Source organism: Rhinatrema bivittatum, chromosome 13, assembly GCF_901001135.1.
Source record: "Rhinatrema bivittatum chromosome 13, aRhiBiv1.1, whole genome shotgun sequence".
Taxonomy (NCBI): domain Eukaryota; kingdom Metazoa; phylum Chordata; class Amphibia; order Gymnophiona; family Rhinatrematidae; genus Rhinatrema; species Rhinatrema bivittatum.
In genome coordinates, this window is record NC_042627.1 from 71309221 (window position 1) to 71329412 (window position 20192).

A 20192-nucleotide genomic window follows, 5' to 3' on the forward strand; every position below is an offset into this window, starting at 1 on the left:
TTTTACTAGTTACTAGTGTATCAGGGTCTTAGAGGGAGGGGTGATTTCTCAATAGGGTAGACTGATGGGGTATTGTGGGAATGGGATTCAGAAGGCTTGGCTGTAGTTAGTTTTATTCTGCTTTAATTGTCAGATGGCTTGATTTTGACTATTTTGTTGTATGTGATTTATGAATGTATGGCTGTCCCCCGTGAAGATCTGTGGATCAGCAGGCTATGAATTTTATAAATAACTGTACACTAAAATAAATCTAATTCATTAAAACAAACAAAGAAACCCTTCCCCGGTGAGCCTCAGGCAGAGGGGACAGGTAGAAATACAGTCAGGAGTAGCCGGGCCTGTTTCTTTCCGTCCCTATGATTGCTGATTCTGTCCTTTTTCACACTAGCACATGCAATAGATAAGTAAAAGAATATAAGATCCCCATTATTTAGGTCGATACAGTAAGGCCGCGTTAGAAAGAGTGCGGCAGTGCCGGGCACACCCTTGTTCCCCGCACGCACAGTCCTGCTCACATACCACTCGATACTCTATTTAAATTGCTTGCAAATGCAAACCGCATCTGCGAAGCGTTAGGCGAAGGGTTAGGCCCGCGCAACCCATTTTACTGTATAGGCGCTTAATACAGCGCCTACACAGTATCCTGGGTGCGCTGGTACCTGTCATTTCAACTGACATTTGAAATGACAGGTACCAGGAAGTGGATGGTTCCCCCCCTCCCGAAGCAAGGCGCAGGCGAAAATTAAAACAAAAGTGTAAAAAAAGTAAACTTACTGGCGGGAGCCGGCGGACACACGTTCGAGGCGGGAGCGAGTTCGAGGCGGTAGCCGGCGGGCTGTCATAGAGGCGGAAGCCGGCGGGCGGGTGGCGCGTGTTCATCCAGCCGCAGCGGGAGCCGGCGGGGGCGCGTTCATCCAGGCGGCGGTGGCCGGAGCCGGAGGGCGGGCGGGTGCGCGTTCATCCAGGCGGCAGCGGCGGGAGCCGGCAGGCGTGCGTTCATGCGGGAGCCGGCGGGCGCGTGTTTATCCAGGCGGCGGCGGCGGTGGGAGCCAGCGGGCGCGCGTTCATGCGGGAGACGGTAGCGGGAGCCGGTTCATCCAGGCGGGGAGCCGGCGGGCGGGCGTGCGTTCATCCAGGCGGCGGGAGCCGGCGGGCGGGTGTGCGTTCATCCAGGCGGCGGGAGCCGGCGGCGAAAGCGGCCTTCAGCACCCCCCGCCGGCAGTGAATGAATGCACGCCTGTGTATGCCCGTGCAATTTCGGCGCTCAAGGTGTGATGTCACGACGTTTGATGTCACAGCACGTGACGTCGGCGTTCTCTAATGCCCTGCCTTGAGTGCCGAAATTGCACGGGCATACACAGGCGTGCATTCATTCACTGCCGGCGGGGGTTTCTGGAGGCCGCTTTCGCCGCCGGCTCCCTCCGCCTGGATGAACGCACGCCCGCCGGCCGGCTGCCGCCGCCGCCGCCTGGATGAACGCGCGCCCGCCGGCTCCTGCCGCCGCCGCCTGGATAAACGCGCGCCCGCCGGCTCCCACCGCCGCCACCTGGAAAAACGCGCGCCCGCCGGCTCCCGCCGCCGCCACCTGGAAAAACGCGCGCCCGCCGGCTCCCGCCGCCGCCTGGATGAACGCGCGCCCACCTGCCCGCCGGCTCCTGCCTCGATGACAGCCCACCGGATGAACGCGCGCCCGCTGGCTCCCACCGCCGCCGCCTGGATAAACGCGCTCCCGCCGGCTCAGTCGAGCATATCTTCGTCTCCACCGAATGATAAATAGCGCCAGAGCAAAAACAAGCAGGTCGTCCATGGTGCAGTCCGGTACGTAGCTGTTCGAACACCACACTAACGCCAGGTAGAGGATAGGCGGTAAACTAACAGGTTAAGGACGCGGCAAAATAGCAGGTTAGAAAGGAGATAATCGGAGCGCGCGTCACAGTATCGGAGGAAATAGCTAATTTGTTCATTAAATAGCTAATTCGTTCATTAACATATCATATACATGCCGGGTGCGGAAAGGGTTACGCGTCGGTTTCAAGAAGCGCTAAGGACGCGTGAAACTGGAGACTGTATCGCAGGATCGCCTTACGCGTCCGAATTGTGCGCCCACAGCGAGTTACAGACGGGGAATCTCCAGCTGCACTTTACAGTATCGAGCTGATTGTGAGGTTGCCTAAGTGTTACGGGGGTATCTGTAGCTTTCTCTCTATTATTGTTATCAGAATAGGTTATTGGCACACTGACCCCCACCATTCCCTTCCTCCCTGCCCCCCCCCCCCCCCCCCACAAGAATAGGTTTACATCAGGGAGGGTCTGGAAGCTTTCAGAACCCCCCCCCCCCCCCCCAGATAGCTTTTCTCATCAGCAGTGGCGCGACAGAGATAATCCCTAAAGAAAATGCTTAAAATGAAGAGAGGATGTGCTTTTGGCTTTCCAAGGAGGGCCGCTGAAAGTCCAGTAGAGATAAGAGGCTTGTTTCAGCAGACTGCTGCTCTGACTGCTATGATACTTTCTTTTCATCGTAACATGCAGCAATAAAGTGACGGAGTCGTCAAGGGGAAGTCCTGACTACAAGGATGTAAAGGTTTACGGGCGAGGCTAGGAAGCCCACCCGGTCCATCAGAACGCCCCCCCCCCCCCCCCCCCCTTAGTCCTACCCACTGTACAACAAACACGGAAACAGAACAATTATTTGTAATTAGTTTGAATGTTTGAGAAACAGGATAAACCAAGGCATTCTGGCTTAGGAATCTAGTAACCAAGTAAAACTTAAGAAAATGTTTCAACAAGCTCCTTATCATATCTCCTTGTTAATTACTGAAATTCCTGTGCATAAACAGCTAGTCTCTGCTACTGTATATTAGCATCTGCCATAATTTATTCTACAATTCGTATGTTCTGCCTATAGGGAAGCTGATCATTTTAAAAGAATAATCCTTCGTCTTCACCACACAGTAAGGCTACAGTACTCTGCTAAGCAGTTGTGTAATCTCCCCCCAGACCAATAGTGTCATACTGCCATTAACACTAAAACATAACACACGATGCAAGCACCCTAGCAATTATCAGAAAAACCAAGAGATCTAGAAATATATGCAAGGGCCAAATGGCAACACAAATTCCAGAGAATTAAATGAACTGGTATCAGAATTCTCTACCGGACTTATATTTTGATCCGCTGCCTCTTTCCTAGCAATGGGGGCTGCAAGCAGCATCAGGGAGTGGGCACAAGGAGGTCACAATCATTTGTCAGTTCAGAAAAATGCTTTTATGCACAAAACAACTTTAGGCTTTTGCCATCAAATGCAACTATTGTCTCTTGTGGCATTTTTCACAAATTGAAAAGGACCATTACCTCATATAAAGCATCATCTCTGACAGACCCCTGAGGCGTGCAGTACCAGTAGATCCCTACGCTCAGTGCTGACTTTGACCCACACTCGGTGGTGGTAACTTTAACCCAACATGGGCCCGCGGTTTAGCAATATCCTGCCTTCTTCGGGGGTCAATAAGTGCTTTCCCTTCACTAGTTCACATACTCGCACCCATTATCAACATAGCAACTTGCGTAGCATTAACATTTCTAACAGGTTCAATTAACACATTTTTTTTTGGTGTCAAATATAATTTGGCAACTACTGTTTGACATCATCAGCATGAAACCTCGTTAAGCCTTGATTAAAAGAAGATCCCCCTAGGAAAAGATGCTGTACCTTATATAGGCCTAATTTACCACGGGTCTTCTCTCATTTTATATCTAAAAGAAAACAGGCCACTAGTCTGAAGAACTGGCTCTCTTCTACAGCTCGTGATCACCATTGCCACCTTGAACTCAGCCCCCCCATCACTAAATACCTGGGAGACAGTTATGAGACGCTGCTCAGTTACTGGGCTCATCTTACCTTTATTTTCATCTTGGCACAGGGAATGTAATTCTCCCTACAGCCTTTGTGGACAATTGAATTGCAATCTGTAAGGAAATCAGAACCAAAAAAAAAAAGGTCAGATGATGGTTTTCTCTCTCCTGTTTATGTTTTTGGTTGAATCCTTGAGTTGTGGATTGCCAGGAGACGAGCACAAATATTTGTGGAGCCGGCAGCATGGTCAGGCCGGGTCTCGGCACACGCACACTTGCTTACAGGTATTCCTCAAGACCCCCCCATGCACTAAGCCTCTCTCTTTTCCTGAGTTTTTCCTGTCTCCATACATTCTTTGGGTTAGTGTTGGCGCTGGGTCTGGTTTCATCCTTCACCACTGGCTGCACCTTACAAACCTCTTTTTTTTCTAAAGCACTTTGCAACTTCACTTATGTAAGATGTGCAATGTGAAACCATATTCTCTGGTTACATCAAACTGTTTACCCACATTTAAGATACAAGAATTGGAAGAAACTCATCTTTTCTTTCTTTCGTTTACTTTTCGCTGGCACAGTGCTGCTGCTCAGGAGGCAAGGCGCTTATCGTAGTGCAGTAACATGAACCAGAAATGTTAAACCAAGCTTCACTTTCTTTTTTTGTATTTAATTTCATACCTGTCCACTTTACTTCATCTCAACATTCCTTTTCTCCCTTAAATGTCTACAAAATCATTCAGGGACTTTCTACTACCTGATATATCATATCAGGTAGTAGAAATATATATATACCCCCAAATATATATACCCCCAAATTATTACACAATTTTATTAATTACAATGTTAATCTATAATATTTATTATCATTATGTTATATTGTCATCCAGTTATATTGTTACATATGTGCCACTGTTCTATGTAAAGCCCCTTATCTCTGTTGGGCAGTTTATTGTTATATGTAAACCGGAGTGATTTGTAGTCTCTATAAGAACCTCGGTATATAAAAAATTAAAAATAAATAAATAAATATATTAGGTGACCTATTATAAAAACAAGGCATCCCGGTGATATTCTCCATAGTCACTGGATTTTTTTTTTTCTAAGACTAATATAATGCTACCCATTGCACTGTTGTGGTAAAATGTTTACATTCTGTGAATATATGTAACCTGCCAGTCTCTTGCTCAGGCACCATTTGTTTCCCACACACAGCAGCTACATCTCAATTATACAATATTTTTTTTTTCCGAGACTGGCTTAGTAAACATTTGCTGCCATTTCATCTAAATCTGTCAAGCTCTGTGCTGACCGAGAGGTCTTTCAATCATACACACACACACACACACACACACACAATGAGAAAATGTTAGTCTGCAGAGTGAGTGCAGCTTCACCTGTCTTTACCTGTTGCAGGTGACCCTCCCTCCCTCTCATTCCACTCAAGCAGGCAGCTAGCGTCATGTTTACACACTCCAGTGACATCGTATTGTGAACGAGCAAGCAGAAGGTAACCCTTGGGTGGCACGTAGCACAAAGGTAACGGAACACTGTTTTACCCTACCAAAAACAAAATTAATAAAATATATATATATATATGTTTCATCAGCTCCTCCAAGTCCTCCCCAAAGAGCAGTTTTCCTTTAAAAGGCAAAACTCCTGAGACTTAGACCAAACGTTCGCCGACCAGTTCCCTAGCCAAAAAAAGTCGTCTGGCCGAGACAGCTGACATGGTCATTCTGGGAGAAGTCCTGAGGAGGTCATACAACGCATCGGCTCCGTAGGCTACCACTGCCTCTGGCCGCTCTGCCTGCTCCGCCTCTGATGCAGACATCGCTTTCTCCGCCTGCAGCTGCTGTACCCAGCACACACCGGCCTGAAGCATAAACCTGCTGCACACCGCATCACACGTATGCCTAAGGGCAGGCACCTCAAAAAATCTTTTTTTTTAGATGGACTTCCGGCTTCCTGTCCCGCATTATCCTTCAGTGCCGCGGAACCGGCCACCGGAACAGTTGTCTTCTTAGTGCCCGCAAACACTGAGGCATCCACCTTTAGAAGCCTCAACAGCTCAAGCGTGTCCTGTGGCACGCTCCCCCCCCCCCGCAGCTTCTGAAGCGGCTGTAGGCACCGTTCCCATCGGAAAGGGGCCCGGCTGCTTCACCCGATGCACCCCATGAGCCCTCCCAGGCTCTCGCTGCTTTCCTGACACCGCCGCGGTTGTTCCTGAGCTGCCCTCTCCCCCCCAGAAAGGCAGCGGGGAACAAAATCCCGCACGGGATAGCTGCCTGCGCGGTCCTGTTGAAGCTTAGCAGAGTCTTCAAGAGGAGCGGAAGAGGAGGATTCGCATACAGGAGGCCCATTACCAAGTGAAGGGAGAAGGCGTCGGAGGCTTGACGTCCATGCCACACGAACCAGAAGCAAAAAAATCGCTCACCTTGCAATTGTGTGGGGTGGCGAAGAGTTCCACATCCTGTGTTCCCCACCGGTGGAAAATCTGGTCCGCCACCTTCGGATCCAGGAACCACTCGTGTGGCTGGAAAGAGCAGCTTAGGCAGTGTGTCAAAATGTTCAGTCCCAGGAAGGTACGTCGCAATAGAGCATGGTTCGCGGGCACCGACGAAAGCCGGACACCATGAAAAACAGCTGGCACGCGGTCGATGACAGGGACCATCGAGAAGTAGGACGAAAAATGTTTACGTACCACGCTGAAGATACACCGCTCGCGAAGGGGGACCAGACGATGGATCGAAGAAAAATCGCAAATATAAAGCGCAGAAATGCAAAAAGAGCAGAGCTCCAAAAACCACGAGGCTACTGCACGGCAGAAAAAGAGAAACTGAAGAGGGACCTCGCATGGACAGTGGCATGCTGGGAAAGTTCAGTTTGCTAGTCAAAGCTTCTAGAAACTTTAACAAAAGTTTTCCATGCCGGGCTCTATCAGATGATGTCACCCATCTGTGAGGACTACCATCCTTGCTTGTCCTAGGAGAAAGAGAAATACTGAGGGCCTGCTGGTAGGCACACCAGGTTATGTGGCAGTGTCAGCGAAACTTTCTCTGTCTCCATCTGCTGGAAGGGAGGCAAAACCCAGGAGTCTGGTCTGGGTATGTACAGGGAAAGCAATGCACGTCTAAAGGACTCACCTAGTTTCCCCCATCTTATCCCATCTGCAGAAATAGCAGGGACAAAGCATGTAGGTGGCTTCTGCGTCCATTGCTAGCAAATTTTCAACATTTTTTTTTTTTTAAATGAGAGATTTAATCCTCTCAGTACATCCAGGGTCCAAATGGCTATGTGTCTCCACTGGGGTTGGCTGACAGGATGCTAACTTCCTGTGTTAATAGAACTTCTCAGCCAAAAGGGATTTCCTCAATGCATGACTCAGATCTTACTTTTGACCTTAGCCAAAAAGGTGAGCTCAATAATGTACTAAAAACACCAATTCCAGCAGCACGCGAGTGCTGCAGTTACCAGGGCTGTTCGATCATTAAACAGAACCATTAATACACATTTCAACAGTGATAGATTTGTGCAAGGAGGGCCACCTGTCTTCTACAGGGTCCAATCACAAAGTCACTAACCGGAATATGTAGAGGAGTAGAGATTAAGAGAGCAAATTTGTAGAATTGGCTTTAACGGTTTTCTTTTGTGTGTGTGTGTATGTAAATTTAGTTTTGGTTCCTGAAGTACTTTAGCACTATTCCCCCATAGCACACATAGCAGAGAGTGTCACACTGCCCCCCATACATTTCTGCATCCGCTGAATTGCAAATTTGGGAGTGCAAGCCAAATTGTTCTTTTGTACATTCCAGGGAATAACGACTAAATCCTTGTTAATGGCATCACCAGCTCTTGGCGCAATAATCATTACTTAAACTAGAAATGATGTGCAGGCTGCCTTTTTCTACCAAAGCCCCAGCAAATGTGTGAGCCTGAAGAGTACAAAAACCACAGTTCATGAAAAGTACATATTGTAAAACGCACGGGTCTCACAAGCTACATCACTTATATTTAACATACAAACTAACATGATCTGCTCATAAGCTGAACTGTGGGTGCATTTTCTTACTGAATGAAGAATAAAATGGAAAACTGAGGATGAACAATTGGTCTCCATCATGTCTGTTGGAAACACAGTGGCACAGGAGGGGCTCCTTACTTGCACAGATATATGCGTCTTTGCTGGTGACGTTCTTTGCACACTGGTGACAGACGACAGGACGCACGATTGGGACTACGCTGAAGCTGTGTCCATTTATTGCCTTATCTTTCTCCTTGACGTCTTTTTCTTTACTCTTGTCTTTGTCTTTTTCTTTACTCTTGTCTTTGTCTTTTTCTTTACTCTTGTCTTTGTCTTTTTCTTTACTCTTGTCTTTGTCTTTTTCTTTACTCTTGTCTTTGTCTTTTTCATTCACCGGCTTAAAAAAAAAAAACAGAAAAAGGTGAGAAGGGGAAACAGTGCTTAAAAATAACATGAAAGATAATTAACCCACTCGGCTCTTTTCCATGAAAGACTGGAAGAGGGCCAACGAAGCACACCTCATCATAACTTTTCAGTTGCAATCAAGTTGTTGGAGAACAATAAAGCTTGCTTCTGTGAACATATTTTTTTTTGTTTATTCCCAAGCTACTTGTATTTAATTTTATCATCACCAACTCTAATAAACTCTGTTATTCCACAGCTGATGACACGATGTTATTTTAAGTTTATTTTCAACCATGCAAACTAAGCTGTGATAATCTCAGTGATGCCACCTCACGCCCTTTTACTGGGGCCTGCAGTTGGCAGTGTAGTTTTATTATTATTGCCTAGGCTAAAATATAATTTGAAAATTATTGAATATAGAGGGAAAACAATCTGATAGCTCAGATTCAGAATGGTCATGTTCAAAAATATAAGTTTTTATAATCTGACCACATAAAAATTATCTGATTATCCAGAATATCACAGCTAGGTTTCAGGGTTGCTGTAATATAAATTTCAGTTGGACAACAAATGCCTGGCATGACTCCTTTTCGCCATCAGTGATGTCTTCGCCGCGTCCGCTCTGGTGCCGCCCCTCCTCCCCTTCCGGTGCCAACTCCGCCCCAATCTAGCTATCGCACGTGAAAAGCGACTTTTCGTGTGCGAATGCTATAGAAAATGACCCCCTAAGTTACTAAGTCACAGCTAGCTGCTCCAAATATTCCACTCCAACACTTTTTGGAATCTCTCACTTTACACCCAAAGACGATTTATAAATGTATAAAACAAAAAAATAAAAATGATCTCTGATTCAAAAGCAGCAATTGCACTGGTGCTCCAGGATGAGCTGAATATTGATTTGTCTCCCCTGCTTGATGAAAGTTATTGTGTAAAAATGAGACCCATGATGCCAATGGCAACACCAAAGCCCAAGGTGTCCAGACACTCCATGGTGCCGACAATTTTGGTAGCAGAGGTATAGATGACATGGTTGCCGGTGGCAACCATGCCTACAGTGCTTCACTGTCTTGATGACACCCTATGGCGTCGGTAGCAATCAATGGTGCCCATGGGTGGCCCCAATGGTGTTATCCTACATCATTTAGTGACACTCTTTGAGGGCATCGCTTCCATGGCTCTCACAGTGATCGATGGCTTCCACAGCGTCCATGGTGTGCAACAGTGTCGATGGTGTGGATAACAACCATGTGCTTGACAGTGTGGACCTTGATTGTCGGCACTCTCCAGCACTCAACCGTGTCAATAGCACCCACATCTGTGGCATCCACAGCACCTGATGGCATCCACAGTATAAACCACACCCACATGCTCAACAGCGTCCATGGTGCTCAAGGCGCTCGATGGTATTGAGGATGCTCAACATATCTCACAGCGAAAATTCCTCCCATGGCACTTGATGATGCTCACAGTATTGATGGCACCCATGATGTTTTATGGTGCTCGACAGTGCCCATGGCATCCACAGTGCTTGGTGGCGTCGATAACACCCACAGCACTTAATGCCATCCATGGCACTCAGTGTCCATGATGCTCAATGGCATCAATACTGAATAGTTCCAGTGCTCATGGGCTACAATCCGGCATCTAACCATCGTTGCTCTGGCAAAGGCGTGCTTGGGCAACTGATTTCGGGCATGAAATTAATAGTATGGCAGCAAAACTGATTGCCTAGGCTTATGTTTAACCTCTTTTCCAAAGAGACTGCATTTCCAGTGAAAAGTGACAAGCAGGAGAGGAGGCTATGTCATCCAGAACACCAGAAGTGAGGGTTAACTTGGGCCCATGGAGACTGAAGCTTTCCTCTCCACAAAAACAGTCCAGTCCTAAATTTCTTCGTTATCTGAGCCTCCATCAATGCCAAGTGGTTAGAAGAAACTCCACTGAACATCTGCCTGAATGGGAGCTTAGGAAAGTCCCCAAGCTAGACGCCTACTTGGACCACACATGGACTACATACAGCCAGTCTCACAAAGCATGATAAAGGCACAAAAAAACAGACAAATGAGAGGAATAAGCTGCAGGAGCAGAATTATTTATTAAGGGGAATTTTAAAAACCTCTGCCAGGCTGCACAGTGAACTAGGCCCTCCGTGCGGCCAACAGAGATGCCTGAAAAAGGGAAAAATCAAAATAAACACAAACTACCAAAAGGTATATAAGGAAAAAATAAAACACAAAGGCTCTGCAAGAAAAAAACAGCAGCAGCAGCTCCAGAAACTGTCCCAGCAGTAGCTGTGAGGGGCAGCGCATAGCTGAACCATGACCAAATGGCTCCGTAGAAAAAGGAAGACTGAGGGGCTCTGCCTGGGAGGCAGGAAGGTGGCTAAAGCTGCACATGCTCAGTGGAGCATGCTGAAAGCGCTAGCATCTTTGAGATCAAAGTTTCGGCCTGGGCTGCATCAGATGATGTCACCCATGTGTGATGACTGTCACCCTGCTTCTCCTCCACATTCTTGTCTGAAGCCCCACTATGTGTATAGTTTCCATTTCCTGCTATGTCCGATATGAAGGCTGCTGCTTTAAACAAAATTGGGCGCTATTTACTTTTTGCTTGACTTCAACTTCAGTTGCAAGGCAGTATCTAGTTTCCGTAAGAAAGATTTTACATTCTTTGAAGGCTGCATCATTCAATCACAAGGCCGTGATCACATCTCTCCTCAAAAAACCCTCATTGGACCCTACCTGTTCTGTCAACTAGCGTCCCATCTCCCTCCTTCCTTTTGCTTCCAAACTACTTGAACGTGCTGTTCACCGCCACTGTCTTGAATTTCTTTCATCTCAAGCCATTCTTGATCCACTTCAGTCTGATTTTCACCCTCTACATTCTACAGAAACAGCCCTTGTCAAAGATTCCAATGATCTGTTTATGGCTAAAACCAAAGGCATTTACTGAGACCTCATCCTCCTTGACTTACTTTCTGCTTTTTACACTGTTGATACTCAGTCCTCACTTGGATTTCAGGACTCTGTTCTGAATTGGTTCTCTTCCTACTCTCTCCCATTGCTCTTTTAGTGTTTCCTCTGGTGGATCCTCCTCTACTGCTTCCCACTTTAAACTTGTTGTGCCTGAAGGGTCTGTCCTGGGCCCTCTTCTCTCTGTATAGTCTCATAGTTTTCAATACCATCTTTATGCTGATGATTCCCAACTTTACCTCTCTGCATCAGAAATTTCAAATCTCACTGACGTAACCATTCCACGACTATTTAAGCCTTAGACAAATGCCTGGTTGACACTATCTAGAATAGAAAGGTATGAGCCTATTAGAGCGCTGAGAAAAAGTCAGGAAGCCTGGCTTATTCCCACAAGGCTAAGCCCTGCCTTCCATGCTTTTTTAATACATATTTCACGCCTTTATGTAAATTGCTGGCTAGATTAGGTCTCAGTTACAAGATATATGCAGATGACATTCAGTTCTTTTTCCTGGTCCAGTCCTCATGGTCTGAAGCTGAATATAATCTATCTTTCTACAGTTAAACAATGGCTTTATACCAACAAACCTTTTCTTAATGTGGACAAGTCAGAGCTGGTCATCCTTTGACTCCTGTGCCAGAGCACCCTTGAGGCAAATCTATCAATGACACTGCATGTGCAGCAAGTGACCAAATCTTCACTATTTAAACTGCAGATTCTATGCCATCTGAAACCTTTTTTTTTTACCAGTCAAAAATTCTGTCTCATTTGTCTCAATGTGTCAAGACTAGACTACTGCAATCCTCTTCACATGGAATTATTTGCCTCTTTGTCAAGACCATTACAGATTGCTCAGAACTCAGCAGCTCAGGTCCTGACTTACTAAAATGAGGGAACATATCAGACCTACATTGGTTACCCATCCAATGGAGAGTGAAATCCAAGGTACTAATAATATTTCACAAAGTTATTAATTTTAATGAAGTCTCTGGTCTAAGCTCTATCCTTCGGTTATACCATCCTCTCAAGTCGTTATGTTCCTCTGATAGCAGTTTACTTGAAGTACGATCTCTCCAAATCATATGGCTTGGAGAAGTCTGCGATCATGCCTTTTCAATTGCAAATCCGAGCTTATAGAATACACTACCAGAATCCTTCTGCTTAATTTCCCACTCAAAATATTACTGTAGCCTGCTGTGAACAGTGGAGCATGCAGGTTATACATTTTTTAAATAAATAAATTCGAATGCTAGGTAAAATGCATTTGGCTAGGAATTAAAAGCCATTAGAATTGAGACATACATTAACTATGTTGAGTTCAGAAAACATTTGAAAATGCAATTTTCGCCTTAAATTAAGCCCCTAGGTACTAGGCTACAGGGGACGTTTTAGGTTTTTATATGTTATTAGAGGAAAGAGGGTAAAGGCATGTTATGGCTCTTTGTCTTGGATTTATAAAGAAGTATGATTTTTTTTTATATCAGTGAAACTCTGATTGGTCCTAATTTAAGACCAGTTAAAACTGAGGGTGCTCTGGTTGTTCTATTGGTTGGTTTTGATTGGTGAAATGTCATTTTTTATTATGTCATATTGTTCTCTATGTGTCAAAATGTATAGGTTTGCTGGGTTGGGGTGTGGATAATGTTAGGAAGCACTGGAGAGCGGTTCCACATTCCAGGGGTTGGTGTGTTCTTGGACCACGGCTCGACCCCAGAGGAACTCCGAAGAGGTGTCAAGGCAGGCAAGGCATGCCCGAGCATGGGCTGGACAGGAGCAAGGCTGGGCTGAAGACCGACGATGGAATCCAGAGCAGGAACAAGACTGGAATGAAGACATTGATGACTGAAGGTACTGACCCTCCACCGGACTTGCATGCTTCAGAAAGACCAACAACGAAATGGTGGTCTTTTGAATAGTCCTCCGACCGTTCCAAGCCCTTTTGGACCTGCCGCTGGGTAACGACAAGCAGCAGCAGGCCGGATGGAGGCCAGGGGCAAATGAAGACCTTGGACGAAGACTCAGACGAAGACATAGGTACTTGGACAAAGACTCAGGAGCGAGGACATTTGGACGAAGACAAGGAGTCAGAAGCGAGGTTCTGGAGACAAGGAGTCAGGAGTGAGGTTCAAGAGCTTGGTTGAGACTGCGACGCAGCACGCCCTACACTGTCCACCCGCAGGGCTGGTCACGGACCACACTGGGATCGACAGACTCTAGATGAGATAGTGGAGTAACTGAGAAAGGCATGTTGCAGAAACTGTAGAGGCCTGCACCAGGGCACGCCCTACACAGCCACCAGTGGCTGGTCGCGGACCACGCTGGTACGGTAAATGTTCTGGCAGAGTCTTTAGCATGGATGGAGCAGGCACAAGGAATCTGAGGGCCAGCAAAGTTCAAGACACAGGACCAAGACAGGACTAGGCTTCAAGCAAGGATTCAGGACCAAGACAAGACTTGGCTTCAAGCAAGGATTACCCTCCGGAGGCTTGAGCTGTAGTAGTGAGGAAGGCATTGTACCATGAAGCGCCCTACTCAGCCCACCAATGGGGCTGGTCGCGGACCACGACATAGCACGCCAGGAAAGGTGGCGACGAGGAACCAGGGGTACAGGACATCTGGACTGGATCTCGGACATCAGGAACAGGAGACAGACATCAGGGCTGGATCACAGACCTCAGGAACGGAGGACAGACATCTGGACTGGAACACGGACATCAGGAACGGAGGACGGACATCTGGACTGGAACACGGACATCAGGAATGGAGGACGGAAATCTAGAACTGGAAGACAGACATCAAGACTGACCATGGACATCAGGAGCGGAAGACGAACATCTTGACTGGATCAAGGACATCAGTACAAGACAAGGAGCTCCCACGAAGAACAGGAAACACAGGACCTTGAAGAAGCGATGGAACAGCGAGACTCCTGGAGCGAAGGACAGGAAGATCCCAGGAGCGTCTAACTCCTTGCAAAGGCAAAGCTCAAATGAACGCTGGGCCCTTTTGTAGGGCTGAAGAGGACTATGCCCGGGGAGGAGCTTGCAGGGGCCACACCTGGCTGGCCCTTTAAAAGAAGAGGAGAGGCGCGTGCCCGTGCCTAAGGAGAGCTGGAGAGGAGCAGACACGATGGTGGCATCCTAGCCACAGGGAGGGCCCAGGATGGAGCAAAGCAGGCTGCAGAAGTGGCTCCAGCCGCGAAGAAAGCAAGAAGTGCAGGCAGGCCACAGGCACTGGCAGGGATAGCTCTCTGCCGTCTGAAGACCCCGGCAGCAGCAAGGACGGCTTCCATGCCGACCGAGGACCCTGGCAGCGAAGGAGGAGGAGCAGGAGCGGCTGCGGCGGCCTCAGCCGCGAAGGAGGCTCCCGGCGGGGGACAGCCCTGCCATGCAGGGCAGAAGACCGTCGTGGCCTCCGGACCACGGAGGACGGCAGCCAGGGAGGAGCCCAGAGACGGCGGCACGACTGCCGCGAAGAAAGCAGCTAGGAGGAAGGCATCAGCGGCCCGACTGGCCGGGAAGGCAGGGGACCTGCCCCACAACAGATAAATTCTTTGCTTAGGTGTTTTAATTGGAATGGCTGTTTTAAACTGTATTATTTTGCTAGTTATTCATTTTTAATTTTTTGATGTTTTAATTATGATAACTGATTGGTATTTTTTTTGTGTGCATTGTAATATTATAATCCACATTGTTTAAAAAATTACCTTTACAGGGATAATGAAGTACTAGTGTTAAGAAAAACAGCAATTTTATTTTCCATGTAAACTGGTGCTAAAACCCTCTGCTCTCCACATTCCCATAGAGCAGTGTTTCCCAAAGAGTCGAGTTTTCAGGATTTTCAAAATAAATGTGTGTGAGATAGATTTACATACAATGGAGACCCAGTGTATGCAAATCTCTCTCATGCATATTCATTGTGGCAATGCTGAAAACCCAACTGGATAGGTGTGCCTGTAGGAGAGGGTTGGGAAACACACTCATGTCAACTAAAATAACTATCACTGGAGAGCAGAATTTGACAGCATTATTGGGAACTTGAGCAGAGAAAAAAAATCATCAAGAGACACTTCAGTCCACCCAAAGACACAAAACCCAGCTAACTTCAGTTGCTAGTGAACATCCACCAGTGTAATAACAAAGGCCACTGCTGGTTTTTAATTATTTGAGGACCTGAGGTGATGCCTGTCCTTTCCAAATATCAGCGAGAGTTAAAAAAAACAAAAACAAAAACATTGTCTTTAGTCACAAACAGGAAACTGAGAAACGTTTTTTTGAGCAAGGTATAACATAAAACAGTTTAAATATGCAGGTGCTTACAGTCATTCTGTCAGTAGAAAAGATACTATGGGGGAGCATAATTATCAGATAAATGTATTCCTCAGCTAAAATTATCTGAGCTAAAGAACTCAATTCTTTAAGCTTGCTGCAAATACTTAACACATCTAAAATAGATTCCTCTAAACTCAATGACCTCTTTAAAAAAAAACAAAAAAAAAAAAAAACAGTGCCTTAAAATACTTCAAACAATTTTCTGAAAAGTGAGCTTTTACGTTTAAATTCTAGTGAAGTTATTTTTCTGTACGGTGAAACACAAATTGTTAAAGAAAAAAAAAAGTAGCGTCTTACCTCCTCGTATTTATGTCCTATGAATGTCACTGTAATTTTGGGCAACTCACTTTTCCCCCATGGCATGTTCTCCCCACACCCCCACCCTCAGCTCCCAGTGATAGGAAGCCGATCTGTTATGACTGAGGCATGCTCGTCTCAGGCTGCCTTGGTTCCAGCTGCCATGACACTGCTCTGCAAGAGGAAGCTAGTGGCTAGAGACCAGGAAGGAGGGCTTCCTTACAGTCAGTTAACCATTTGCAACCTGCTCACTGCAAAAGTAATAGAAAAATGTGTATACCGTAATCTAGTTCATATGGTTCCTTTGTTCTTTATAGAGTTTTAAAAAAGCAGAGTTGCTTACCTGTAACAGGTGTTTCTCCTAGGACAGCAGGATGTTAGTCCTCATAGGTTGACATCATTGAATGGAGCCTGGCATGGAAAACTTAGGTCAAAGTTGGACTAGCACATTGAGCATGTCTGTCCACGTGTCCATGCGGGGGTCCCTCTTCAGTCTCGATACACAGAATTATGAAAAAATAAAATAAACATAGGAGAAACCCAACTCTGTGGGGTGGCAGGCAGGTTTTGTAAGGACTAACATCCTGCTGTTTGAGGAGAACATCCGTTACAGGTAAGCAACTCTGCTTTCTCCTAGGACAAGCAGGATGGTAGTCCTCACCCATGGGTGACTCCCTAGCTACAGGCTGCTCCTGAGCAACAAACAAAACCAATAGGTGCCTAACCCGATGCCAACAGGCACAACATCACTGGTGCTATTGGTAACAGAGGGAGATAGCCAGAACCCGAACAATGGGCTATAGGTAAGAGAGTTGGGTTTTACAGCTGAAAGAGATTCTGGAGGACAGACCGACTGAAGCTGCTATCGCATCGGACATCTCTGTCCAGACAGTAGCGAGAGGCAAAGGTGTGGAGAGAATGCCAAGTCGCAGCCTTGCAAATTTTGTCCATGGCTCTGACCGAATGAGCCTTGATATGACCCCAAGTTGCAGTCCTGCCTGAGAATAGCAGAAGGAGATTCAATTTGCCAGCCAGTTGGACAGGATCTGCTTAGCAACCACAACTCCCAATCTATTCTTATTAAAAGAGATGAAGAGATGCGTAGACTGCCTTTGGCCTGCCGTTCGCTCCAAGTAGAAGGCTAAGGCAGAGGCCGCTCACCCTGGTGCAAATGAAGCTTGGGAAAAAACTAGTGAATCATCCTGCCCACCTTAAGTCAGGGCCCAGCACTGGCTGTCTTCTGAATCCAATTCCCACCGTCATAGCAGACAGCAATGTTGTACGGCATCATAAGCATCAAAGTTCATTGGTTAAGGCTGGTAATCCCCGTGCCTTCTTTAACTGCCATTCCTTGCAGGTGACCCCCATGCACTCTTTCCTTCATTTCCAACCTTTAGTCTTTAGGGATCCACAGTGTTTATCCCATGCCCTTTTGAATTTTACTGTTCTCATTCTCACCACCTCTTCCATAAGAGCATTCCAGGCATCCACCACCCTCTCTGAGAAGAAATATTTCCTGATGATGATTTTGAGTCTTCCTCCCAGGAGATTGCTATCGTGACCCCTAGTTCTACAGTTTCCTTTCCAACAGAAAAGGTTCAAAGTCTGAGCATCATTAAAACCTTTCAGGTATCTGAAGGTCCGTATCATATCTCCCCTGCATCTCATCCCTTCCAGGGCATACATATTTAGAACCTTCGGACTATTCTCATAAATCTTCTGATACAAACCCCATACATTTTGGTCACCCTTCTCTGGACTCCCTCCGCCCTGAACTTATCCTTTTTGAGATACGGGCTATAGAACTAAACACAGTACTCCAGGCAAAGCCTCACCTGGGCATTATCACCTCCTTTTTCCTGCTGGTTATTCTTCTCTCTATGCAGTCCAGCATTCTTCTGACTTCTGCTATTGCCTTGTCACATTGCTTTACTGCCTTCAGATCGCCAAAAACTATTATCCAAGATCCCTCTCTCAGTCCATGCACATTAGTCTTTTAGCCTCCATCACATATAGATGCATAACTTGACACATTTTGGCACTGAAACCCAGCTGCCAAATCTTCGACCACTCTTCCAGCATTTTTAAATCACTTTTCATTCCCTCTATTCCTTCAGGCGTGTTCACTCTGTTGCACATCTTAGAATCATTCGCAAATAGACAAACTTTACCTTCTATCCCTTCCACAATGTTGCTCACAAAGATATTGAACATAATTGGTCCCAAAACTTATCCATGTGGCACTCCACTTAACACCATTCTCTCTTTGGAATAACACCGTTCTCTTTTCCATTTACCATTGCACGCTGTCTCCTGTTAGTCAATCAGTTTGTAATCCACTCCACCACTTTGGCACCCATTCCCATGTTTCCTACTTTATTCACAAGCCTCCTATGTGGGCCTGTATTAAATGCTTTGCTGAAATCCAAGTAAATCACATCAAGTGCTTTTCCTTGGTCCAACTCTCTAGTCACCCAGTCTAAAAAATCAATCATTTACCTGACAGGACCTTCCCCCTGTTGAATCCATACTGCCTCAGATTGTAGATAGTTCACTATCCTTTCCTTCAGCAGCATCTCCATTAATTTTCCCACAAAAAGGTAAGGCTAAGCAGCCTGTAGTTTCCAGCCCCTTCTCTGCTACCACCCTTGTGAAGCAAGACCACAACCACTCTTCTTCAATCTCGTGGCACCACTTCCATTTCCAGGAATCTATTGAACAGGTCTTCAGCGGACCCACCAGCCTATCTATGAGCTCCCTTATTATCCTGGGATGTACCTCATCTGGCACCATGTCTTGTCCACTTTGTTTTCCTAGTTTTTACAATACATTCTATTGTGATTCTGCTTGCGGGGCTAACTGCAAGCAGCCTCTCACCTCTGCCTTGCTGCCTTTCCGACACAGCCTGGAGGCCACCGACACTGGAGCCATCTCGCGGCAGTCAGGACCTGCCACTGACCTTCCAATGATTCCGCGGCCTGGATCGCTGCGCTGCCGATCACCTAAGCAGCCAGGAAGCCGCCGCTGCCGCGCTCCCGCAGCCCGGACCGCCGCGCTTCCGACCTCCTAAGCAGCCAGGAGGCCGCTCCCAGCTTCATTTGTGTGTTCTTGGACCACGGCTCGACCCCAGAGGAACTCCGAAGAGGTGCCGAGACAGGCGAGGCATGCCCGAGCATGGGCTGGACAGGAGCAAGGCTGGGCTGAAGACCGACGATGGAATCCGGAGCAGGAACAAGACTGGAATGAAGACAATGATGACCGAAGGTACTGACCCTCCACCGGACTTGCACGCTTCGGAAAGACCAACAACGCAATGGTGGTCTTTTGAACAGTCCGTCGACCGTTCCAAGCCCTTTTGGACCTGCCGCTGGGTAACGACAAGAAGCGGCAGGCCGGTTGGAGGCCAGAGGCAAACGAAGACCTTGGACGAATACTCAGACGAAGACATAGGTACTTGGACAAAGACTCAGGATGCAAGCCTCCGGAAGACTTCCGCTTGTATCCTGAGTTTGGAATCCTGAGTTGTCTGAGAATCCTGTATCGTAAATCCTGAGCTTGAATCCTGTTCTGGTCTTCGGAGTCCCTTGCATTTGCGTCCGTCCATGCCTAAGACTCTGTCTGAACCTGCTCCGCTTCAGTGTGGTCCGTGACCAGCCATAGGTGGCTGTGTAGGGCGCGCCCCGGTGCAGGCCTCTACTGAATCTTCGCCATGTTCTAGCTTCATCTTCCATGTATTCGTCTGGAGTCTGCCCCGCATCCAGCATGGTCCGCGACCCACCATGGGCGGCTGTGTAGGGCGCACTGCTGCATTGCAGTACTCACCCAGTTCTTTAACCTGAAACCTTGCCTGAGTCCTCCGAGTCCTGAACCTACGTCTTGAGTCTTCCAAGTTCCCAGTCTATGTCCTAAGTCTTCCATGTCTCAAGGCCTTTGTCTGCCCATGTCCTCCGTCCAGCCTGCTGCTTCTTGCCGTTATCCAGCGGCAGGTCCGAAAGGCCTTGGAATGGTCGGAGGACCATTCAAAGACCACCATTGCATTGGTCTTCCTGAAGCGTGCAGGTCTGGTGGAGGGTCAGTACCTTCCAGCCTTGTTCTGCTTCCCCCATGCTTGCATCAGCTCACCTCTCGCAGTGCTCTCGGAGCTCCTCCCTGAGCGGCGTGGTGATCCAAGGGCTCACATCTCTTGTCAGAAGCGACCACACCTCTGCGCTCGCAATGCATTCTCTACTCTAAACAGGGTTGTATCTTACTCCATTTCCATCTATGGTCTTATCAATCAGCAACAGTCCAATGCCAGGGTCTTCTTTAGTGAACACTG

At 47.1% G+C, this 20192-nt stretch overlaps 1 protein-coding gene across 9 annotated transcripts in view; it reads right to left on the minus strand.

The window, feature by feature from the left end:
- The window catches only part of AKAP13 (A-kinase anchoring protein 13), a 336318-nt gene that overhangs the window by 81792 nt on the left and 234334 nt on the right, over nucleotides 1-20192 (minus strand). For all 9 annotated transcript variants that reach the window (XR_003852464.1, XR_003852465.1, XM_029575495.1 and 6 more), the window contains 2 exons: nucleotides 8010-8268; nucleotides 3900-3967 (listed from right to left, as the gene is read on the minus strand). Coding sequence is in view for 7 of the 9 variants with exons in the window: in XM_029575495.1 (XP_029431355.1) it covers nucleotides 3900-3967; nucleotides 8010-8268 (327 nt within the window). In the remaining 2 variants the exon portion in view is untranslated. The remainder of the gene's footprint in view (nucleotides 1-3899; nucleotides 3968-8009; nucleotides 8269-20192) is intronic.